At 36.3% G+C, this 24033-nt stretch overlaps 1 protein-coding gene across 1 annotated transcript in view; it reads right to left on the bottom strand.

Annotated features, from left to right (window-relative positions):
- The window catches only part of LOC131066859 (glutaredoxin-C4), a 123576-nt gene extending 102818 nt beyond the window's left edge, over window positions 1–20758 (bottom strand). The window contains exon 1 of the mRNA XM_058001731.2: window positions 20433–20758. Coding sequence (XP_057857714.1) covers window positions 20433–20584 — 152 coding nt within the window. The 5' untranslated portion in view covers window positions 20585–20758. The remainder of the gene's footprint in view (window positions 1–20432) is intronic.
- Window positions 20759–24033: the final 3275 nt, after the last annotated feature.

Below are 24033 nucleotides of genomic sequence, written 5' to 3'. Positions count from 1 at the left end.
TTACGCACTTCCCTATTGGGTTTATCATTACATTTCTTTTTATCTTTTACCCCCTTGGGTTTATCATTGCATTTCTTTTTACCTATTGCTTGGGTTTAGACTGCCCCCCTTTCGAACATCTCATTCCCATCTTCTTAAATACAGACAGTAGTGTTGACGTGTATTTTGTACACAATCATACACAAAATAAAATACCATTAGGCATCTTATCCTCTCTTGAGAAAATAGTCTCTAACTGCTGAAGATCTGCAAAAAGGATCAGTTAGGTGGACTCCAAGGTTCTTTTAGTGGGGTCTCCACGTGTGGACAAGCTTTTTAGTGGTATGATGTGATTTGCTGTTTCCTTCAAGGCTTCTTACGGATTCAATAGTTCGAAGGTTTTACTAATCTAAAAGGAACTTTCAAAAAAAAAAGGAAAAAGGACAGGGTTTGAGAGGTCTAATCTAGTCTAACCCTATGAACGACTTAGCATGAATGAGATTTGGCAAGACTCAACCAACTTCAATTTTGCCATAAGATAACAACTCAATTGAAATTAGTGCGATCTTCTAGGGTAATAATGGTGTTCAATGCATCAAAGACCAAGGACACTACTACGAAGGTACATATCCTAGATGCGAAAATGCTTGAAGGTTAAGGACTCAAAACGTTTTCCAGTCGACCACGCAAGGCGTTCCTACAATCAGCAAGAAGCTAGTGGTTTGGATAGCGAATCCTACCAAATATCAAACCTCACACTTAGCCTTTCAAATTAACAAACTACTTTGATTGAGCATGATTCAAGTACATCCAACAACCATGAAGATAACTTATGAAATTTGCAACAAAACACCATAACTTCAATATTTTATTGATTTCCAAGTCATCATATACAACAATTGCTTGAACTTCTCTCTTCAAGACTCAATCTTGCTACAAAATAAAAATTGCTTACAATTCTAATCTCTCAACTCTATTCTCTATTTCTCTATTGACTATTCTATTACAAATGAAATGAAAAATGGGGGTATAAATAGCATCCCCAATTACAATGAAAGGTCCAGATTGAAAGTAAATCAATGGACAAGATCATGACACCTAAACCCTAATTAGGGTTTGTTACAAATGACCTCCTTTTTACTGAACAATATTAAATACATAGCCAAATATTAAATTTGGCACAAAAATCTAGGAGGTATCAGCCAATGAGAAATAAGATGTCATGTCATCTGTAACAACCTTTCATCTAGAATCTTATTCCCCTTCCAATTCTCTTTCTTAGCATATGCAATGAATTTTGTCACAATTCCTTCGATTTCTGTGCTTGGAATCTCGGGAAGATTCTTGATACTCTCTTCTAAGTGGATAACCTGATCAAATGCATCTAGAAGAGCTGTGTCCCAAGTAGGTTCAAGTTCCTTAGTTCTATCAATCAGGAGCATGGTGGCATACATCTGATCATACTGCTCATCTGTAACATCTGCGTCCTTGCGAAAGATGATCTTGATTCTATCTTCGAATTCTTGTAAATCCACATCTGTCTCGACCTCGATCCTTCTGCCAAGAATGGTACGAAGTACCTCAAATACTCTGTCCTGGATCGGATTGATCACCTCCTCAACTTGACCACATCTAATACTGATGTCCTCAAAGAGAACACTCTTTATATGGAGTAAGGTTGACCACTGAAACAAACTGTGAGAATCACCTTCCAAGATCTTCTCTTGTGCTAAAATTCTTCTGGATGTATGTCTTATAACTTTCAAGACAGGAATGACAACGTCCTTGGTATGGGCAAATGCAGCTACTGTTGCCATCAGTCTGTGGATTATCTCAAGGACTTGGATAGCCTGGTGGGTGATCTTCGACATCCTTGTAATAAACTCAATGGCCACCGTGTGAGATCTATCCATCCAATTACATGTACGCTGGACCATATTCCTGAATCTTTCTGCTTCATTGATTGATTGAAGGGGCAATGCCTGCAATGGTGATCTAACTGGATCCTGACGTCCCAAAGGTTCATTGATGTGACTGAAATATGTCCTCCATGCACCGACCTCTTTCTCAAGCTTTCTATTCTTTTCTACTTCTTCTCTGAACTTGTCCTTCAATGCCTCAACTGTGTCGGTGGCATCATCTAAAGTCTGCTCTGCTGTGGATGGTCCTAACTCAATAGTCTGTATATGATAGTCCTCTGCTAGGATCTCACCCTCATATTTGTCTGCTGCCGGTGTAGCTATCTGCAGTTTTCTAGATCCAGTCTCATCTCGAATCATCTTGGACATCTTTGTAGCCTTCTTCTTCTCTGTTGTCATATGTGAACGTCCAACAAGGCTCTCTAGATCGATTGCACTGTCCTCGTCCTCAATTACGATCACCTTAGTCAATCTTTCCTTCAACCAATCTGGGATATTTGATCTTGTCTCTTGAACTTGAATTTCTTTATGTACTACTTCTTCTTGTCTGGGAGGAGATGTTACTTCATTATCTTCTTCTAAATCATAGTCTTGGAGAGATCCATCGGATGAAACATGCTGTGCCTGTTCTTCCTCCTGTCTGTCATTCTGTACCATCGATTCCATGGATTCTTCCACTCGAACTGTTCTGTCTTCTGGCCTGGAAGAAGTACCTGGTGTTTGATCTTTGTTGGCACCTTGCTTTTTCTTGGAAGGCTCTTTCTTTTCGGATCTTTCCTTTCTCTTTGAACCTCTCGAATGGAGATTGCCCTCACTGGCACATCGAAGGTTATCTTCACCTGAATTCCTAGGATTAGGATTACCTTCACTAACACTGGCTCCACCTTCGGCTGGTTTCTCTTCCAAAGTAAAAGACATGGCTATGCCTTGTTCTCTCAACTTCTGGTGCTGAACATCTACCCATCTGCGAGTACAAGACAAGACTGGTGCCATCAATTCATCTAAATCCACGGCCTCGGGCTCATTCCAATTCAAACTTATTGTCTTGCTTTCTCTATCATATGAAGATTGGATGTGCCTGCCGTTGTCCTGAGCTTGGTCGGCTACTCTGTAAATCTTACATTTCCTGATGAAATCCAAAGGCAATCTAGAATGTATCTTACGTTTCACTTCGAGATCATCTAGGAGATTCATCATAAAATCTTCAATCTGGTACTCATGTCTAAATCTTCTACCGGCTGTCTCCTCTAAATGTCCATGAGGATCAAAACTATTCCTCCAAGCAAAAGATGAAAAAGGATACAAGGCTAACTCCCTCTCTGCATCATCCATGGCTGAGACATTGGGAGATACCTCAACTGAATTACCCAAAATAATAGGTACCTGAACTCCATTCTGATGTCGGTGTCTGAATGCCTTCACATATGCTGCCAACTGCCTTGTTACTTCAAGTAACACAATCCTGTCTGTCGGGTATCTCGGCAACATGTATGGAGGTAAAGGACATCCATACACTTTAATGTAAGTGAACTTGGGAAACTGAATGAACCAAGCACCGTACCTCTTGATTAATTCCTGGGCATCTTGAGATAATCTGTTGTGAATCCCTCCTTGCAACGTCCTTGTGATGTTCATCGTGAAAGTATCATTGATTAACTTGTAGTTCTTCCCTGGTGGATGATGCAAGTAGGTATAGGATTCGCAAACTCTGACCTCACCGGGTCCTCTTCCAATCACTCCTCTGTGAGGTAGTCCTGCGTACTCAACGCTCCTGATTAAGGCATAGATGACATATGAACTCATGTGGAAGGACTTAGTAGCCCTGAGTCTTCTCAACTGTACGTCTAAGCAATGGCTAATTATCCTAGCCCAATGTATTGTACCCTTTCCTTGAACAATCACCTGGATGAAGTAAAACATCCATTTCTCAAAATAGAAGGCATGAGGTGCTCCTGTGACTCTGTTGAGCATGGTGATCAAATCTCTGTACTCCTCTTGGAAATCAATCCTGTGCGGTGTGTTCGGCACTTTGCTCAGACGGGGACGACTCTTGAGTAACCAGTTCTTGTTGATTATGCTTAGACAAGCATCTGGATCATCATCGTACACTGATCTGGCTCCTTCAATGCTCTTGTATATCATGTCCCTGTGCTCTGGAAGATGGAAGGCTTCACTTATGGCCTCCTCTGAAAGGTACGCCAAAATGTTTCCCTCATTGGACACAATTGTCCTGGACTGTGGATTGTAATGACGGGCACACTCGATCATCAATTCGTGACACTGAATGGCTGGAGGAAAACCGGCCGCCTTAATGATGCCACTTTCTATTATTCTCTGGGCGACAGGTGATGGCTTGCCGATGTAAGGGACCTCTCGGAACTTCTTCGTGCTAAAGTTCCCCAAGTTTGTATCTCCAATGTTGCTCCACTTGGACACGATCTTGGTCTCCACTTCTTCAGTCTTCTGATCTTCTTTCATGAGAGCCGAGCGACTGGTGGATGCTCCCGCCTTTGGGGTCGCCATACCTACACAACATTTCATTATGAAAAATAGATTTTTGCAATAAATAACGTAGATAAGAGAGATCAATTTTAGGAAACCTTATGATAAGTCTCTAGAGTTATCATTTCCTAAAATACAACGATTGAGCTAAGAGATTTAAAGAATCAAAATTTCAAAATTTGACCTATGACGATGAATGAATAAAACAATAATAATTAAATCGCCATACCTCGATAGAGAGCTAACTCTAGAATGCAAAAAACAAAATTTGCCTAGGCAAAATTGAGGTATAAAGATAATCTTCGATATGATCCCCTCAAAATTGACTTCGCCACCTCTGGACAGGACGTGATCTTCAATTTCGCACAAATAAATCACCAAGTCTTTAGCAAGTTCGCCTTAGGTGTGGTCTTGGATGGATCTTCAAATTCGCACCTCTTCAAACACGCCTCACATCATCTTGGGAATGTCTAAGCGCCACCTTTGGTTTGAAGTCGCACCACCTTTGGAATGTCTAAGCGCGCCACCCTTGGATAATATTCGCACTATCTTTGAACACACTTAACACTTCCCTTCGTCTTCCTTAATTCGCATGTAGAGAGGTAAAATAATGATGTGAAAATAATAGTTTTCACCCCCCTATATATAGCGCTCTCATCGATTTATCTCTTTGGCCGACTTGATGAAATATAACAATTTCAAACGATTTTTAAATGATTTGTAATGAAATGACAAGGCCGACCTCCATATATGAGCGCTCCAATTCGATTTTCTTATTAATTAAATAATTAACTATTAATGCCTTGTGTTTTTTTATTTGCAAATTTCGATTTTAATAAAGGCAAAAATAATTAATAAAGATTAACGCCATATTAAATGCCAATTTAAATAAGATTTTCAATTTTTTAAATCGATTTAGCATTTAAGGAAATTCGAATTGTTTAATTTGGCGCCAAAAATATGAAAATAAAGGAACGTACCTCATCGCTCTGGTCCCTTGGAGAGGGACAGGAGCGATCCATTATTTTGTCTTGGTTTTGCATTTTTAACGTTCAACTCCTCCATTTTCACGTCCCAAATCGATCATCTGGTGGTCCTTCGAATTTGAATGCCTCTCTTGTGCGAGCAAGTGCATCTTATGACCATTATCGCCCTGGTCCCTTGGAGAGGGACAGGAGCGATCTCCATGTTTTTGCATTCACCTTGCATCTTTGACCTTCGAAATATCATTGCTTGTGTTCTTTGCGCTTATTTCCACTTGCTTTTGCAAGGTACCTTCGATGTTATAAGGATCATCGCCCTTGTCCCTTGGAGAGGGACAGGAGCGATCCACATGTTTTCCTTGGGCTTGGCGATTTTAAACTTCGATCTCTTTTGCAATGTCTTTCAAACGTTGTCCTTCGCATTTCCTAACCTCATTTCGCCTTGATCTTTGAAGGAACGCGAGTGTTTTGATAGGATCGCCTTGGTCCTTGTCCAAAGGACAGGAGCGATCTTGATTTTTCACGTTCAATATGCATTTTTTTGACCTTCGATCCTTCATTGTGATGTTTTCCAAACGCCGTCCTTTGTCTTGCTTAACCTCGCCTTGCTTCGATTTTGGAGGAATATGAGCGCTTTTGATAGGATCGCCCTGGTCCTTGTCCAAAGGACAGGAGCGATGTGGGGCCTTTACACCATTTGGCGATGTTTGGACGTTCAAAACTCTTGTTTATCACCTTGTTGTCATACCATGGACCCTCCAGAACATTGCAATATATTGTCCTTACGCGAATTTTGCATGAATTGATCAATACATCTAATATCGCTCTGGTCCCTTCCTGAGGGACAGGAGCGAAGTTCATCATTATGTGCTTGTTCTTGTTTGTACCAACTTGCAATCAACTTCATTGCGTAAAATGACGTCCTTTCGACCCTTTTGGTAACTTGAAACTTGTTTGCCTTTTGAAATCTACGCCATTATGTAGATATCGCCTTGGTCCCTTGCCAAAGGACAGGAGCGATCTAGGTCTTTAGAGTGCAAATCCTTCCATGTGATGACCTTTGTAACGTTGCGCTTGATGGAAATGCCTTGAAATGTCCTCGCCACCTTTTGTCCTGGCTTGGATCGGTCTTGAACCTTGGAGGGACGACCTTGAACTTGAGAGGGACGTATCATCACCATTGTATCGCCCTGGTCCCTTGGAGAGGGACAGGAGCGATCCTTCCCTTGTGGCCTTCATCTTACTTTGCCAAGTTCCAAGTTTATATTCAACGGAATCGTCCTCCTTCACTCTATCCACCCATGCCTTCACATTATTTGTAACTTTGCAAGAAAAGCAATTATATCAAAAATCGCTCTGGTCCCTTCCTGAGGGACAGGAGCGAACTAGGCATTTAACACTGGTATGGACGTCCCAAAAATCTTCAATTTATATTCAATGTGCTCATCTCATGTTTTCCCTTGTTTTTGAACGTAAACTTGCCTTGACCCTTGTCTGGATTTTGCAAAATGGAGGAAATCGCTCTAGTCCCTGGGAGAGGGACGAGAGCTACAAGGTACCTCGCCCTGGTCCCTTGGAGAGGGACAGGAGCGATTTAGTCAATATAGGTCATTTTCCTTCGTTTTTTGCATCTCAAATTATATTCATTTGGCAAAGCATCTTCCTTCGGGCGTCCTCAAATTGTTAAGTTATCAAAATCTTGCAAGGACAAAACGAAATTTGAATCGTAGCTCCGGTCCTTCACTGAGGGACAGGAGCGATTTTCCTTCTGGAGACCTTTCTGTGCTCATGAAAATCTTCAATTTATATTCAAATGAAAGATCTTGTCGTTCTCTATCACTTCAAACGTAAAATTTGTCTGGACTCTGCAAGAATGATGAGATATTTGGAAATGAGCTCCCGTCCTTCACTGAGGGACAGGAGCGATTTTGCTCCTACAGGCCAAAATAACAAGATTTTTCACATTTTAACACTTCACGAGGTGAAAACAAATCAATTCCAATGCTTAAGATCAAACTTCAAAAAAGTCAAAATTTGGTCAAAATATTCAATCAGACAAAAATTCATATTGACGGTCATCATTTAGACAAGTTTAAGCTCTGCATGAACATTCCAATTGAAAAATTAGACCATTTTGGCGAATTCATTGCATTCAAAAATTTGCACTCTAGAAAAGAAGCTCAGAAGCTCTCAAAAATGACTGGATTTTGGCTTGAAAAGGCAAAATTTAAAACCCTAAGGCTTGGCCCTAAATCCAGACGACTAACTAACTAACAAAACCCTAAAACGAAAGCGAAAACAAGCGAAAAACAAGCAAAAAGAGGGGGTCCCCATTTGCGATGGGGCGATGTGTGAAATGGTCACAACAAGTAGTAACATGACTTAGACTATAAGTATAAATATTTCTCATGTATTATGAATATATATATGAAATTAAGTATGGCTGCCATACATATTGCAGTCCATATTAATATTACTATTAATTCCAAATAAGAACATTAGTGGGCTTCATATATTAAGCATACTTATTAAACACATCCCCATGCATACCACCAAGAACAAAGATGTTACTGCCTGTAACTTAATAACAGTTCTGATCTGATCTGATCCATGGTGATCTCACTAGATGCTTTTTATTCCTTTCCTTTATATCTCTTAATGTGAGGGAGAGGTCACACCTCTTCATCATGTATGCCCTTTGGCAAGAGACACACCCTTTCACCATTAGCACCCTTTGAAAGAGTGCAACTCTTCATTATTTCTGCCCTTTGAAAGGGACACAACCTTTCATAATCAGATCTGCACTTCTCATTTCCAAATTATGCTCCCTATCAAATGAGGTTCTCTTCTCCCTTTTATATCTCATTGTTGAGGGAGTCGCAACTTTTCCTTTCATGTCTTTTGACTTTTCATTAACTTAATTAATTTTTAATTAATCATATTTAATTATATTATTTTATATTTTAATTTAATTTTTTATATTTTAATTTTATTATTATCATTTATTATTAAATTCTATTTCAATGTGGGGACATTACACTTCTACACCTAGGTAGTAATGTGGAAGACTTTAATCAGTCATGTCAAAAGCCTTACTCAAATTATATTTGATTTGTTGTTCAATCAAATGCGTCTCACTACCTGTAATAATGATATAATCTACATAAATGACCAATAGAATGATCTCATTGCCTACGCTTTTGACATACAAATTGGGATCCGAAGGACTTCTCTAAAATCCCTGTTCAACCAAATACCTATCAATTTTGACGTACCATGCCTTAGATGCCTACTTTATGCCATATAGAGCTTTTTTCAATTTGTATACCCGATGCTCCTTTCTTGCAACTTAAAAACCTAAGGCTGAGACATGTACACTTCTTCCTCCAAGCCAGACATTGAAAAAGGCACTTTTGATGTCCATTTGATAGAATTTCCAAAAAAATTGAGCTACCATGGCCAGAACTAAATGGATGTCACTCATATTTGTTGCGGGAGCAAAGGTCTCCTCATAGTCAATACCTTCTCTTTGTGAGAACCCTTTTGCAACCAACCGTTCTTTGTACTTGTCAAATGAACCATAAATTTTGTACTTGACTTTGTACACCCATTTACAACCAATGGGTTTCTACCCTAGTGGAAGATCTAAAAGAACCCCAAATCTTTTTTTCAAAGCACTCAGTTTCCATGGCCTTCTCTCATTCAGGTTTTCCTTTTGCCTCCACAAAATCTTGGGGATCATGAACTCCCTAAAGATTGGCCAAAAGAGCGAAGTTAATTGTGTTCTTGATCTTGCCTCTAGATGATCTAATCTTATAGATCATTTCATCATCCCAAACATCAAAGCATCTTTGGCCAAATCAATAATGCCATCATGACTTGGGCTACTTGTTTCTATGTCATCTAGGTTTTCATCAACAAATTCTTCTAGTATTGTTACCTGCCTAGGAAACTCCTCGCGCTCAAAATCCTCCCCCTTTCAAGTGGAGCAAATAAAAGTTGAACACCTAAATCCTTATTCTTAATAGCTTGATCTTCAATAATCTTGATGTATGAAGATGGCTAAAAAGGCCCAAACTCTTCCTCAATCACAACATCCCTGCTGGAGTCAAGCAATTAGTACCAAAATCAATCAACTTGTACTTATGATTTTCATTGTAACCCGTAAGCATTACCTTCTTACTCTTAGGGTTCAATTTGGTTCTCTTGGCATCTGGAACCAAGACATTTTCTATAGAGCTGACGACCCTAAGATGACTCACTTTAAATTTCCTCCTAAACCAAGCTTTCTCTAGGGTCTTCTCCTTCACTTCCCTGTGTCAGAGAACTGTTGAGTAGATAAATTGCAATGTAAACTACCTCAGCCCAAAACTTCTAGGAAACACTTATGTTCTCCAACATACATCGAGCCATCACTGTAATTGTGCGGGTCCTTCTCTCAACTACTCCATCATGCTACAAAGCATAGCATATTGTATATTGTCTATTGATTCCTTGCTTAGCACAAAAGTTATCGAATTCGTTTACATAGAATTTACCTCTCGTATCAAATCTAGGGCTTATAATGTCACAACTTGACTCTTCATCTACTAATGATTTGAACTTTTTGAAATTTCTCAACACATGATTTTAATTTCAAGAAAAGCACCTACATTTTCCTACTGAATTCATCAACAAACAAAAGAAAGTACCTAGCACTAGTGACTAATGTCATATTCATTGGTCCACAAAAGTTTGCATGAACCAACTATAAGACTCTTTAAGGCTCTCCAAGCTTGTCCATATGAAAAAGGAGTTCATGTGTTGCTTCCCTACTTGTCAAGCTCCACAAACACCCTATACCTATTGTTGGATGTCAGGTAATCCCTCAATCAAATTCTCTCATGCAAAGAGAGGTATGTTAAATTGAAGTGCCCATATTGTTGATGCCATAGTGTACTAATATCAAATGCATGTTCCTAAACCCATCCAATACCAACAAGTTGATACAAACCATGATCTTAGATACCAACAACAATGGTTTTCTTAGATTCCTTGTCAACTATATAGCATTTGTATTTGCTAAATATGACATCCAAATTGGGACATGGGCACATAATTTGACTCACAAAGAGAAGGTTTAGCTCCATTCTTGAGACATAGTACACTTTGAGATAAATGAGTTTTATTTTCCTCCAAAAGATATATGCACATTTCCTCTGCCGACAATTGTGTCCTTACCATCACCAAAAATCACTAAATCTGAGCAAGTTGTGTACTCCATGAACCAATATTTCTGATGGCTGAAATGTCAAGATGCTCTAGATTCAATGTGCCACATAGAAGACTTTGATTAATCTGTTGGACATTTGGCCATGAGAGCACAGAAGGCTGACTCCTCAAAATGCTCTACAAGATGAACCTTTGATTGAGGCCCTCCTAGGTTGGATTTTTTTCCACCAACCTCTTTCTGCAATGCTTCATCATGTGGCCTAATTTACTACAACAATGACATGTGATATTTTTTAGATTCTTTGAAATCTCTTTGTTATACTCGTCCATTCTTTTGAGGACATTTTCTTTTGCCCTTGTCCTTGGCTGCAAATGCATGTTCCACACTTTGTGCATCACTATCACTTCCAAACTGTTTCTTGCATCTATTATACTGCAAGATCTTATTGCACAACTCTTCAAACTTCTAGATCAACAATGATAGATGTGATATTGAGTGTCTCAATAAAATGTTCATAAACCCTAGTAAGCTTTTCAACATTATGTCCACCATATCCTCTTCTATCTTGCAACCTATAGCTAACAATTGATCGTGAATGTCTTTGATCTTCATCCAATGCTCCTAAAAAGACATTTTTTATCTATCATGATTGAGAAAAGCATAGTTTTAGGAAGAAGGCCCTACCTTTATCTGACGTCTTGTGCAAATATTGTAAGTGCTTCCAAATTTCTACAAAGGTTTTGTTTGTTTGAACCTCTAGAAGCATTTCATCACTCACTAATAACTTTATCAACATGGCGAATTCTTGATCGCGCTCATCAAACTTGTCCTCATCTTTACCCACAACCTCTAGTCAAGTATCAATACCAAGGACGATCTTATAGAAGCATATGTACTTGAAGATCATGGCATGTGTCATTTCCATGTGTTGTATTTCTTACCCGTGAAGTGTTTGTTGCCTTCCAACATGATGTTGGATAATGAAGTCGTTCCTCCCACCAACGTGTAATCACAAAAAATAAAGAAACCCTAGTTTTCAAACTGTGAATATTTTATGCTTATAAAATATGGGAAAAAATAACTAAATTTTTTTCAATCAAACCCTAGGCACTGAAAAATAGCCAAAAATGTGCAGCAAACCCCACAATTTTATAAAAATCGCCAAAAATAAGGTCTAAAACATTCCTTAATTTCATGATTTTATGAAAATATCATCAAAAAAATCCAAATAGATGCCCTAGACATGGATTTAAAATGTCGCCATGATTTTCACAAAGATAGCATGCAATTTGCTGATGAAAATATGATCACAATTTTTCTAGGTAAAATGGAATATTTTTGCAAGAAAAATGCCACAATTTTTGTAATGTCCCCTACTAGGAGCTGTCATGTTATCAACAATTGTCATACATCATTGAGTGCATTACCAAATGTTATTATGCTTATGACTACTATTCCCTCATATTATAAATCATAACCCTCTATATTATGGTCTAACCTGGTTACTACCTAACCCTAATGGAGGAAGGGGTAATTATGGTGCTAGGGCGCTGAGAAACCAAACTACAAACAGGCTCCCTCAAGGTTTCCGGATGCAGGCCCTTACCCCATCTTGAGACCGCCTGATTTGTGTGGAATTAGACCACCTTTCCCTTTGCACAAATCATTCCCATCCTCCATAAGTATTAGCAGAAGTATGAATGTTTCTGAAATTAAGTATGAATGTTTCTGAAATATATATATTAGTCTTTCATGTGTGTGTGTGTGTATATATATATATATATTAGTATATATATTAGTATTTCATATACTATATATGTATATGTGTATATATATTAGTCTTTCATGTACTACGAATGTTTCTGAAATTAAGTATGACTGTCATGCATATTGCAGTCTATATTTATATTACTACTAAATTCTGCATAAGAATATTATCAGGCTTCATACACATTCAGCACATCCCCATGCATAACACCAAGAACAAGGATGTTACTACCTGTAACTTAATAACAGTTCTGATCTGATCTGATTGATGGTGATGTCACTGGACGCTTTTGATTCCTTTCCTTTATATCTGTCAATGTGAGGGAGAGGTCACACCTCTTCATCATGTATGCCCTTTGGCAAGAGACACACCTTTCACCATTAGCACCCTTTGAAAGAGTGCAACTCTCCATTATTTCTGCTCTTTGAAAGGGACCACAACCTTTCACACTGAGATCTGCACTTCTTATTTAAATCAGATCTGCACTTCTGTTCTCCCAAATTATCCCCTTCTCAAATGAGGTTCTCTTCGCCCTTTTATTCCATGCCTTTTGACCATTCATTAACTTAATTAAATTTTAATTATATTTAAATTATATTCTTTTATATTTTTATTTTTATTTTATTTTTATTCTTTTGAATTTTGATTTTATTATTATTATTTACCATTAAATTCTATTTCAAAGTGAGGACGCTAAAAATTTCCAGAAAGAACATTTGAGATTCCCAACCAAAAATTACCCATGAATTTCAAAAAAAGAGTTGCAATTTTCTACAGAAAACCTAGCATGATTTTGCATACAAACTCTGCAACTTGTACTTGTAAGAATCAATACAAATCCGTACTGTACCGTACTATTTTGTGTGACACTCCTTTGGCACATTCTATATCACAGGCATGCAAGTCGTCACTCTAACATTTGTCTATAGAATTCACATGATCTCAAATCCTGAAGCTCAACTTGGGCTTTGATACTATATTACGAAAAATATAACACAGAGAATGATTACCAGGATATCCAATCTAAAATAAGGAGAAAAACTCTCCTTAAATAAGAGTTACAAAAGTTTTATCCGTAAAGGATAAGAGCAACAATTAATAAAACAAAAGGATAAGAAAGACAACGAAAAGACTAAAGAATATTCCTAAAATCTATCCTAAAGACTAATTGACCACTATATACTAAATATTACAATAATACTTTAATATAGTTTGATTAGGCCATTTGTTTGTCTTGTTCCGTCTACAATTATCTCTCACAAAGAGTCACAAGCCAAGGGGAAGATAATATCCTAACCTGTTGTGACGTTTTCACACATCACCCCATTGCAAATGGGGACCCCCACTTGTGCTTGTTAGCTTAGGTGTTTTTTCTTAGTTTGCATAGCTTGGCAATAGTTTTGTCTCCTAGCTCTTAAGGAGGGAAGTGATGTCTTGTCTATCAGGAATGGGTAAATTGAGTCAAGAATTCAAATTTCAAGTCTGGAATCCATGAACAAATGTCAAGATTGAAATTGAAGGTGAAATATCACATTGTTGTTGTAAGTGCACGAAAAATTGCAAAATATTGCCAATGTTGTCAAGAATATTGCTAAGAAAAGTGAAAAGAAGAAAATGTTAAGCATAAAAAAATAAGAAAATTTCCAAGGAAGTGATGTCTTGACAAGGAAAATTCATTGTCAAGGTCGGATTTTCTGACCTTGACAAGAGAGAAAAATAAAGGAAAATTCCTTAGTTCAAAGACGAAATTTCAAGAGAAAAAATCAGAGAATTTCCTTCTAACACTTGGGAATATTGCAAGATTACTTGTCACAAGTATGGAAATGTGGAAATTCCACTCCAAGATTTCCTTGCTTCATGAAGAAATGCAACAAAATTTCCTTTCCAAGGCTTAGGTGCACTCCAAAGAAAGAAATTTCTTCCCTGTCTCAAATGCACCCAACACTTCCCATATTTCCTCTCCTAGGTGATTTAGTGCCCAAATTCCTTGACAGCAGTGAAAATGCGCTCCAAGGATAAAAATTCCTTGGCAACAATGAAATCGCACTCAAGGAAAAAAATTCCTGTCAATAGTGAAATCGCACTCAAGGAAAAAAAATTCCTTTCAATGGTAAAATCGCACTCAAGCAAAAAATTTCCTTGCACTAATCTCATTTCCGCTCCAAAATTTCCTTGCACTAGTCTAATTTTCACTCAAACATTTCCTTTCCAAGGCTCAAAGCACTCAAGATTTCCACTCCTATGTGAAAGTGCGCTCTACATTTCTTGAGAGGCATCAAATCCTGTCCATGGAAAATTCCTTTACAACATGGAAAATGCACTCATCATTCCTTGACAACATGAATAGAATTTGTTTCACGATTTCTTTTTGAACAATGATTATCATGAAAATCTTAAGTTCTTCAAAAGTGAAATAGGAATGATGATCTTCTTATATTTCATTTAAGGGAATCTTATAATCAACATTGGGGTTGATTCACAATCATACTCCAAGGAATTTTCCCTTTCTCTCTCTTGCAGGAATGATTTCAAAGGAGAAGATGCAAGTGCAAAGGACAAGATCAAAACATTCAAGAAGGAACACTGCAACATGGAAGATTGCTCCACGATGAAGGAATCAACTATGACAAGGACTTTCAAGGCAAAGTATTTTCATCATCCAAGATGCAGCATGGAGGCTATGTCTACAACAAGAAGATCATGTCATGCATACAACAATGCAAAGGAAGACATAAACAATTTCAAGAGGACCCCAAAGGCCCTCAAAGACATCAAGACATTCAAGAAGACTGCAAGGAAGAATGCATCATCAACCTTTGGAAATCCAAGATCAAAGTACAAGACATTACAACATGGAGGATTGTTCAATTACAAGAAAATCAGGATCAAGAAAGTCCAAGGAAGAGAATTTCAAGATTCCAACGTAGAGAATAAAAATGCAAGGAGAAAGACATCACAAGGTGGGTTCCCAAAAATGAGAATGAAATGCAAGCATGATCAAGGAGGAAAGATAGTTTCAAAGTAGTTAATCAAAGTTAGAAACTTGATCAAGATGATGCAATTTAGGAATATGAGCCATCACGATCAGTCAAACAAGGTGATAATGTTGAGTATCAAGAGATATCTACACTGATGTGGTGCCTAATCATCCTCAACCAATCCAATGATGCCATGCCAGCATGTCCAAATGCATTGAACCTAACTCATTCAAAGAGAAGCAAGTGACACATGGAGTCACATTTAAATATTATTTATTATACCTTACCTCACTTCTCATTGGTCCACATTCAAAGGAAGGACATATGTCCAAAATGTTGTAATTTTCTCATTGGTCAATGAGCTGTTAGTTGTAACTAACTCTAATTAGGATTTTATTGTTCAAATCTTGGCCATTGATTTCAAATCAATCTGGGCCCTTGAATTGTAATTGAAAGTCTATAAAAGGCTTGCTCTTCTTATTTGTAACAGTTAATGATAGGAGAATAATAGAAGAGAGGTAGCAAGTAGTCTTAGTCTTAGTCTTAGAGTAGGAGGAGGAGATTAGAGATTGTTGTCAAGACTCAAGATTACGTTGAATTAAACATATGATTTTCATTGAAGATATGGTGGATTTTGTATGTTGTTTCAACATGTTGCATGGTTTCTACTTCTCAAGCTTTAGATTTGTTTACATGGAGTTGATTAGTTGAATGAAAGATCTAATTGTTGATAAATGGTGAAGCCTATATGTTCATGCCATTTGGAGTCTGTTGATTGCAAATTGCAGTGCATGGTTAGTTTGAACTCATATTAAAAGCTTAACTTCAATTGCTCTATGCTCATTATTCATGGTGTTGATGTGCATAAGTGATTTGAAAATCATTTGCGTACCCTTTGGAGATTGTGCCATCTTTGTGTAGTTGTTTCTTTGTGGCGCAGTAAAGCTTGGTTTGGTTTCATTAAGTCAGCAATCATTTCTTGCATTATTAGGTTTCAGAATGGATTTCTCTAAACCCTTTCCCTTTTGTCCTTTATTTGAAGTTCGAGTTAGTTTAGTATCCAAGTTCCAACAAAGCGTATTCCCTTTGTGATACCAGCATCTCACATCATTTCACTGAGTATCCAAATGCATTGTCAAGACCTAACTAAAGAAACCTTACTTGATCACACTATTAAGCATATAACGTTTCCTTGTTCAGGAAAGGATAGGATACTTAGTATTTTATTCTATGTTTGATGTGTCAAAAAACATATCAACATAACCCTTTCCTTTCATTTGGCAAGTTTATTTGTAGTGGGAATGTTTGTTCTTCATGTATTAGATAGAATAGCAGTGCTATTTATTTTACTTCTATCATCAATATTGTTTGTCACCCATAGCACTTCCTTACCACCTAATGGCATTGCAGTCTCCATATCTCTTATTGGATGCCTTATGGGACCCCCATCCCAAAGGCAGCTCTTTCTCATAGCCTCCAACTACATTGAGGACTAGCATCTATGAAAATATATTGGTCTTCCACTTTTCTCCTAATTAGTAGATTATCATATTATAGAGACTTAATTTAGGCTCAGTGATAGGTAGTGAAGTTTTGAGTTGTTAAAGTTAGCAAAGTTACTTATACATAGTTGTTGGGACATGCATCTCCCACCCCATGAGATGCATCTGTGAGCCTAAGACGTTCTCTGGTACCAGAGAAGGCTATAGAGTTGTCACTCATGACAAGAGATGTCTCGGTCAAGTATTGACACATTTCTCTTTAAAAAAGCCATAAACGTGGGGAAGAAACCTAAAAACATGACTATTAGAATGGATGAATGATTACTAATTTAAGCCCATTTTTGGCAAATAGAATTACTATTTTATTCCTATTTTAAGAGTAGAAATGATGACAAGCATGAATATCAAATGCCATGGTAGACAGGGCGAGCAACAAAGAGATCTCATAAAAGCAATGGCTACAGAGGTAGGTTTCCACTTTCAATTTTTTATTTTTTCATTGTTCTCTTTAGTGCCGATAGAAGCCTAACGCTTAATCTTAGTCCTGTAAAACAAACTCTTCAAAGTAAAAACTTATAACTTATAACCTAGTATAAATTTTAGGTTAAAGTTTTAAAATTTTAGTTAATAATTTTTAAGTTTTTACCATATAATTTGAATTTATTAAGTTATAAGTTTTAGCTGTAAATTTAAATTATATTTCAAGTTTTATCTTTAGAAATTAAGTTAAAAAATGTAAACTCATAAACTTCAAAGTTTTAACTTAATTATTTGAATCACTTATTATGTTTTACCAAATTATATGTATGATTGATTAATTACACATGTATATATATATAGGCATCTCCAAGTACCCCTGTCTCCTTTTTATTACATTATGTACCAGTCTGTACTCATCTCCCTTACCTGTACCAGTACCAGTCTCCTAGCAACCTTGAACTTATGCCAAGTGACTTTTAAGCTTTTTAATGACTTTCCCCTTTCCTACACAAAATTAAAGGACTTTGCTACCATTGCAATCAACTTGATCCAAATTCCTATTTCATTTCTTTTCCTTTTCCTGATTTCCTAACAATGGCTGGCATACATATTTCTCTTTTTTCTTCCATAGAGTTACATTTGAGATTATTACAAAATTGCTTAGACTTTACATCAAACAACTGCAGGTCACTTGTCAATCTATTGAGATGTTTAGCTGGAGAAAAACCAAAGAGATTAGATGGTTCAAAAACTCAGGCAGAAGTTGCTTGTTATCATTAAATAGAAGCAGCACACTTAGCTTATTCCTAATAGTATGTGGCAGCAAATCTAAAGGAATTACAAATTTGGGATATCCTCTGATTAAAGGACAAAATAGTGATGACGCACAAGAATATGCGGATCACATGTAGCAAGTACATGAGATGGTTAAAGGCATGTAGAACGGAGTAATATAAGGATAAAGAAAATTATGATCAATCTAGAGATGGAAGCAATTTAAAAGCTGGCGATTTAGTCATGGCAATTTATAAAAAGAAAAGGTTTCCTCAGAGAATACAATAAATTTGAGCAAACAAAATATTGGACAACATAAGATCCTAAGAAATTTTGAGGATAATACCTATCAGGTTGCATTAGGGAAGGAGTTAAAATATCTTCAATACACAGTGTAGCAGACCTGTATCAATATCGTTCAGGAAATGAACCCAAAGAACCAACAATTCAGCAGATACAGCTGTCCATAACTAAACCAGAAGAACTAGGAAAGGCATTGGTTGAGAAGGCTACCAGGACCAGACATATGACTTACAAAAAATGTCTGGTAAAATGGAAGAGAGATTAATACTAAAAGAATAGGTTTTGTTTCCCAAAGTTAACTTTGCAAATATCTATGTAATTTATTGTATCTCGACATCTAAATATTTCCTGTGACACCTAACAATTTATGTTTCTGAGTTAACAACAAGAATCCAACCAATTAAGTGCATACAATTTTTCGCCATAACATGTTATGTCCCCTGATTGGAGTATACCTGTTTTTTCCCAAAGTAACAATTTCACAACATGATTTGTTTAACAAATAATATTCTGTAATCAAATAATATAATAGCTATTGAATCTTTGAAAAAAAACAAATAAGTATTTAAGTTGAATAGCATCACTCATTGGGATCTAATCTATAGTTTCATTTCCAAGAATCAACCATAGTAGGGATTGCACGATCGGGTGCCTGGAACCATTCACCGCAACTAAGCCCAAGGGCGTGATATAACACCCCTTGGCCCACAAGTGGCAGGAACCCTTGTCCATCCAACATGGGGTGGTCTACTTAGAGGGGGAACCCGTACCTGCTCTCTCAACCGTGTCTCATCCGTGAGTTCTCTGTTCTGCCCCAATTTGGAATGAAGAATGGACTGCAAGACAAGTTGTCAGGAATGTGTCTTAATGAATAAGACTATTGTCAAAAAAAAAGGATGTTCACTTGTACCCATTCATAGAAGACACAACAGGAATCTGAGTAAAATGACACAAATGGACCGTGCAAAATAATATGGAATTCATATCAAACGTTGGAAATTGTTTCTAGCATTGTTTTGCAACAAATTCACTGATAAGAACCAGGATCAAGTACTCTTAAAGGATTTCTGGCTCTCATCAAACTGAGGCTATTTTGTTCAAGAAAACAAAAAAAGAAAAAACAATATCCATTTTATGATGCTTTTGTATGTCATTAGTTCCGTCTTCAACACCACCGTTTATGAATTTCTAGTCACTTCCAAGTTTTATATTCTATAGATCAGGGGGCATAACCATCTCAGAAAGGAAACCTCTTTCTACATACAGGCACGACTACCCAGTAAGCAGTAGCTGGAAATCCAACAGTTGTTAGATTCGCTTATTGCTGATGAGAATAACGATTGTCAAAATGCACGGAGGACATGCTAGACAAACAGTTTGTTCCCTCTCAATTCATTTAATATTCAATGCCAGTAATTTGGACCCATTTACCAATCCATGGGATTTCTGCTCTTCAAATCACAGAATTGATGTATCCATTGGCCACGCAACAGATTCAGTTCAGTTTTGAGCTACTTTAAAGAATGGAACACGGTTCACCAAAAAGGCATATGTAGTGCTGCTAAATTGCTAATGTACCTTGACAGGATTTAGCTACCAACTCAAAATCACTTATCTAACTCCAGATGAACTTCACACCCTAATCACAAAAATCAAGGGCCTTCTGCAGTGTTGTCCCCACGTGTTTCCAATGTCCATTCCTAACTACACTTTTATTGGACAACAAAATGTGGCCATTGTACCTTCAGAATTTTGGATCGACGCAGATGACTATTAAAGAGAACGAAATGCAGGAACATAGCGATATTCAGCTCCGTATTTATCTAAATTAACTACAAATATGGACATAATTATCTCATTTCAGTACAGCTCGGGAAACCATCTTATATGATGTAAATTTACCAAAAATTATTCATGCAATTCTTTGTACCAAAAACTATTGCTAGGTTTGATCGAATAGCTGAAATGGGTTTTAAAAAAATGAATGCAGATATTAGCAGATTCGAATCGAAGAGAAAGAGAGGAGACTTACGGGCAATACGATTTGGAGAAGATGGCAATCTTGTTATTGGAGATCGTTGTCGTCACGAAATCCGTATGAGTCTTTCCCGCATCAGTACTCAGGAGAGCAGTAAATACACACACCATTGTAAGCACAACACCAAAACCAGTTCTGTTGTCCATTGCCAACTTCTGTCAGCAGCACGAACAAAAAGCAGAATTTTTTCAAGGTTCCAACCTGCTCAGAGTCAAGAATTACGTTACAATCAATGCATATGACTTAAGAAAATTCGTAGGATGCTTATGAAAGCCTTGATGGTAAGCGCAACAAAGAGGAAGAAAAATGAAATAAAATAAAATACAGGAAGAAGAGTGCAAATAAATAGATAAAAGGGGAAGAAAAGGGATAAATTATTTAATTAACAAAGATATTCTCGGTGATAATTGTTACTTTATATTTATTTACAATATATTATTTTTAAGTATTTATATTTAAAAAATAAAATTAAAAAATATACATTAAAATAATATTTAATTATAAAACAGTTTTGTTTGTTTAAAATATTTATTGCATATCAATATAAAATAATCAAGAAAATTTAGATGAATTAAAAATAGACAATCAATAAAAGAGGAGTCTTTTAGATCTCATAGATAAGACAAAAATCTTTGTTGAATGTTAGGTCTTAAAATCACTTCGCTAAAATCTTAGAACACAATTTTAGCCTCGAGTTTAGGGGGTGTCATTCATAAAGGTAAGACGACGGTTCATTGATAAATTATAAGGGGTTCAAGGCTAACAAACAAGAGTGAATAAGCTCTCCTGGTCTTTGGGCACATCTAAGCCAAGGAGGGTATTCCTAGAGGTGTCCTAATTAAGGTTAAAATGATGAAAGATATGGTAATGTAAAAAGTTTGCAAGTCTATCCAAGTTGACTTTAACTCTAAAGGTTATCAAATGTGTCAAAGGCACACCAACTACATAAATGACCTCTATATTAGTTGATTTAATCATCATTGCAAAAAATGCAATGTGTGGGTACAAGAGAATGATTCATGAATGATTTGCACAACAAATCTCGCGATGATGTTTCCTAGTTTAAACAATTGATTCATCTACTACACAAATCCTAAACCTAACTCCTACTTATTAGTGAATGATTTGTTCTTTTAAGAGTGTGTGTTTGAAGGACCAATGTCTATCCACTTGGCAATAAAGTTCGAGTTTAACGAAAGAAAAAGTAAACTAAAACCATGAAGATTAACAATCTATTCATTAAGATGCATCAAATAGGTGATATCAATAACAAAGCATTATAACAATCTATCATAGAACTGAATAACCTCATGTATAATAAGGAAAAGACTATTGCAAGGTTATAATGCTTTGGAATGTTGTTACATTCATCAAATCCAACATTACACTCATGCCAACAAATGTGGCAAAGGAAAAACCCAGTTGCGACTAGAAGATGCTTTAAGATTAAGACAAACTATCATGGAGACATTCCACTATAGATAAAACTTATGAACTTGGTCTCTTTTTGGTTTTAGAAGTATGTTGCTTTCAAAATAAGCTAAAATGACATGATTGTAAACCCTACATTGCTCTTCACTGTGGTGATTAAGAATAGTAAATCACCTATTGTTAGACAATAGGATCTCATAATACTAATCATTTTAAACGAGAATCATACAACTATAAATAAACACATTACACGAGATATACATGGGGAAAACCCTTGTAGGTAAAAAAAACCCATAAAGCAGCATTTTATTAAAACACTTACAAATGTAGTCTATCAAAAAATAGACTAACATCTAGGGACACTCCTCTAATACTTCCACATGGCCAATAATACTTCTATGCATAGTGATAAAACTCACTACAAATCTCTAAATTCACACACCTCCCAAATGAGAGAGAACCTCCTTAAATATAGGAGGAAGAATGGCTTCACTAGTAACACTTTTTCAATAACCACCATTCGTAAATAATTAATAATCTAATTGTAATTAGATTTTATAATTATTTCAAAATGGGATATGCTTATAAAGCATATATATTATATATGATTTTATAACCTTACATTAGAACATCATATATAAATGTTTTAAAGATATGGTCCCTAATAACATTGTGTTCTAATAGTACCCCTTAATGTTAATAGGGGGCATCACATGTCAATTTCCATAAAAGAAAAAATAAATTACCTGAGTAACTCAAGTCTTCTTTGACAGTGATAAACATGGATACAAATATATGCCAACATGAAGATCATGAATTCCAAACTACATGAAAGTCATCTAGTCATAATTTATAAACCCAGTTATTTGAAAATGATGTTATGAAGTCATAATTATATTGGAGTTATAGTTTCCTCAAATTAGCCTCTCCACAAGTTCATTACACACTTCTCATAGTTCTTAATACAATTCTTTTATAGGTGGAAGATTTACAAGGAGAAGAATTTACAATATGCATATATGACTACAATGTACCTATGGGACTTAATACAAGGTGCTCTTAGGACTTAAAACATCTTCTCATAGGACTTACGATAATGTTCCTGTAGGACTTAAAACATTTGCTTGTAGGACTTATGATAATGTTCCTATAACTCTTAAAATAAAGGACTTACTAATTGCCTGCCTTTAGGCTTTAAGGACTTATTAGTGCCTACCTACAAGCTTTAAGAACTTACTAATGACTATATAGATCTTATTTTATACCTATAAGAACTTACTTATGCCTACCCAAAGGCTTTAAGGACTTACTTATGCCTACTTGTAGGATTTAAAACAAAGGATTTAGCCACTCACCCTCAATGATATCGCCTAAAAAAAAATCATTGCACAAAGGTTTTAATAAGTGATGGTCAAGATTCCAATATATAACATGTGCCCATGATCTTCAATGTGTTGTTATGATGGAACTGAAGAGAACTTTTATGATTAAATACTTTCACATTAAATAAATTCAAGTAATATGGTACTTTTACATGTATATGACTAGAACTCTTCCATAAATCTTCAAGGCCATATTGATTCTTCAAGAGCTACTTTCATAATTCACCCTCTTGATTCAAAGACACATAGAAGATAACCTTTTTATTAAAGTATTGTACATTCGTATAATAAGTGCCTATACCATACGTTTGGAAGGCATAATCTAAAATAAAATCACCACTATAGCCAATAATATAGTAATCAATTAAACTTGATTCTTGGTGCAAAAAACAACATTATTATGAATTTATCATTTTTCAAATATCATATAGTATTCCTCATAAAAGTAGCAAGGAAATCAACCTATATTTTCATGACCATAAGCATGAATAATTAAACAAGTAGACATAGTAGTACATATAGTAATGATCCATAAAAAAATCAAGCAACAGGTAAGTTATCCTTTGCATGGGTAATAGTTGGTCATAAGTCCCCTTGGTACAAATACATCTATTCCTACCTACATGACCAATACCTATCCCCTGACCTTTCTCGTAACCAATGAAAAACCCTAATCCAACAAGCCTCTTGATACATTATCATCACAGATACCCTATACAAAAAAAGTCTCAATGGAACTCTCCTTCGATGTCTTGATGTGGAAGCACAATAGGCTTCGAGGG

The sequence above is a fragment of the Cryptomeria japonica genome, chromosome 8 (assembly GCF_030272615.1).
Source record: "Cryptomeria japonica chromosome 8, Sugi_1.0, whole genome shotgun sequence".
Lineage (NCBI taxonomy): Eukaryota > Viridiplantae > Streptophyta > Pinopsida > Cupressales > Cupressaceae > Cryptomeria > Cryptomeria japonica.
The sequence above is the reverse complement of the archived record's forward strand: the minus strand, read 5'-3'. Positions and strand labels throughout refer to the sequence as shown.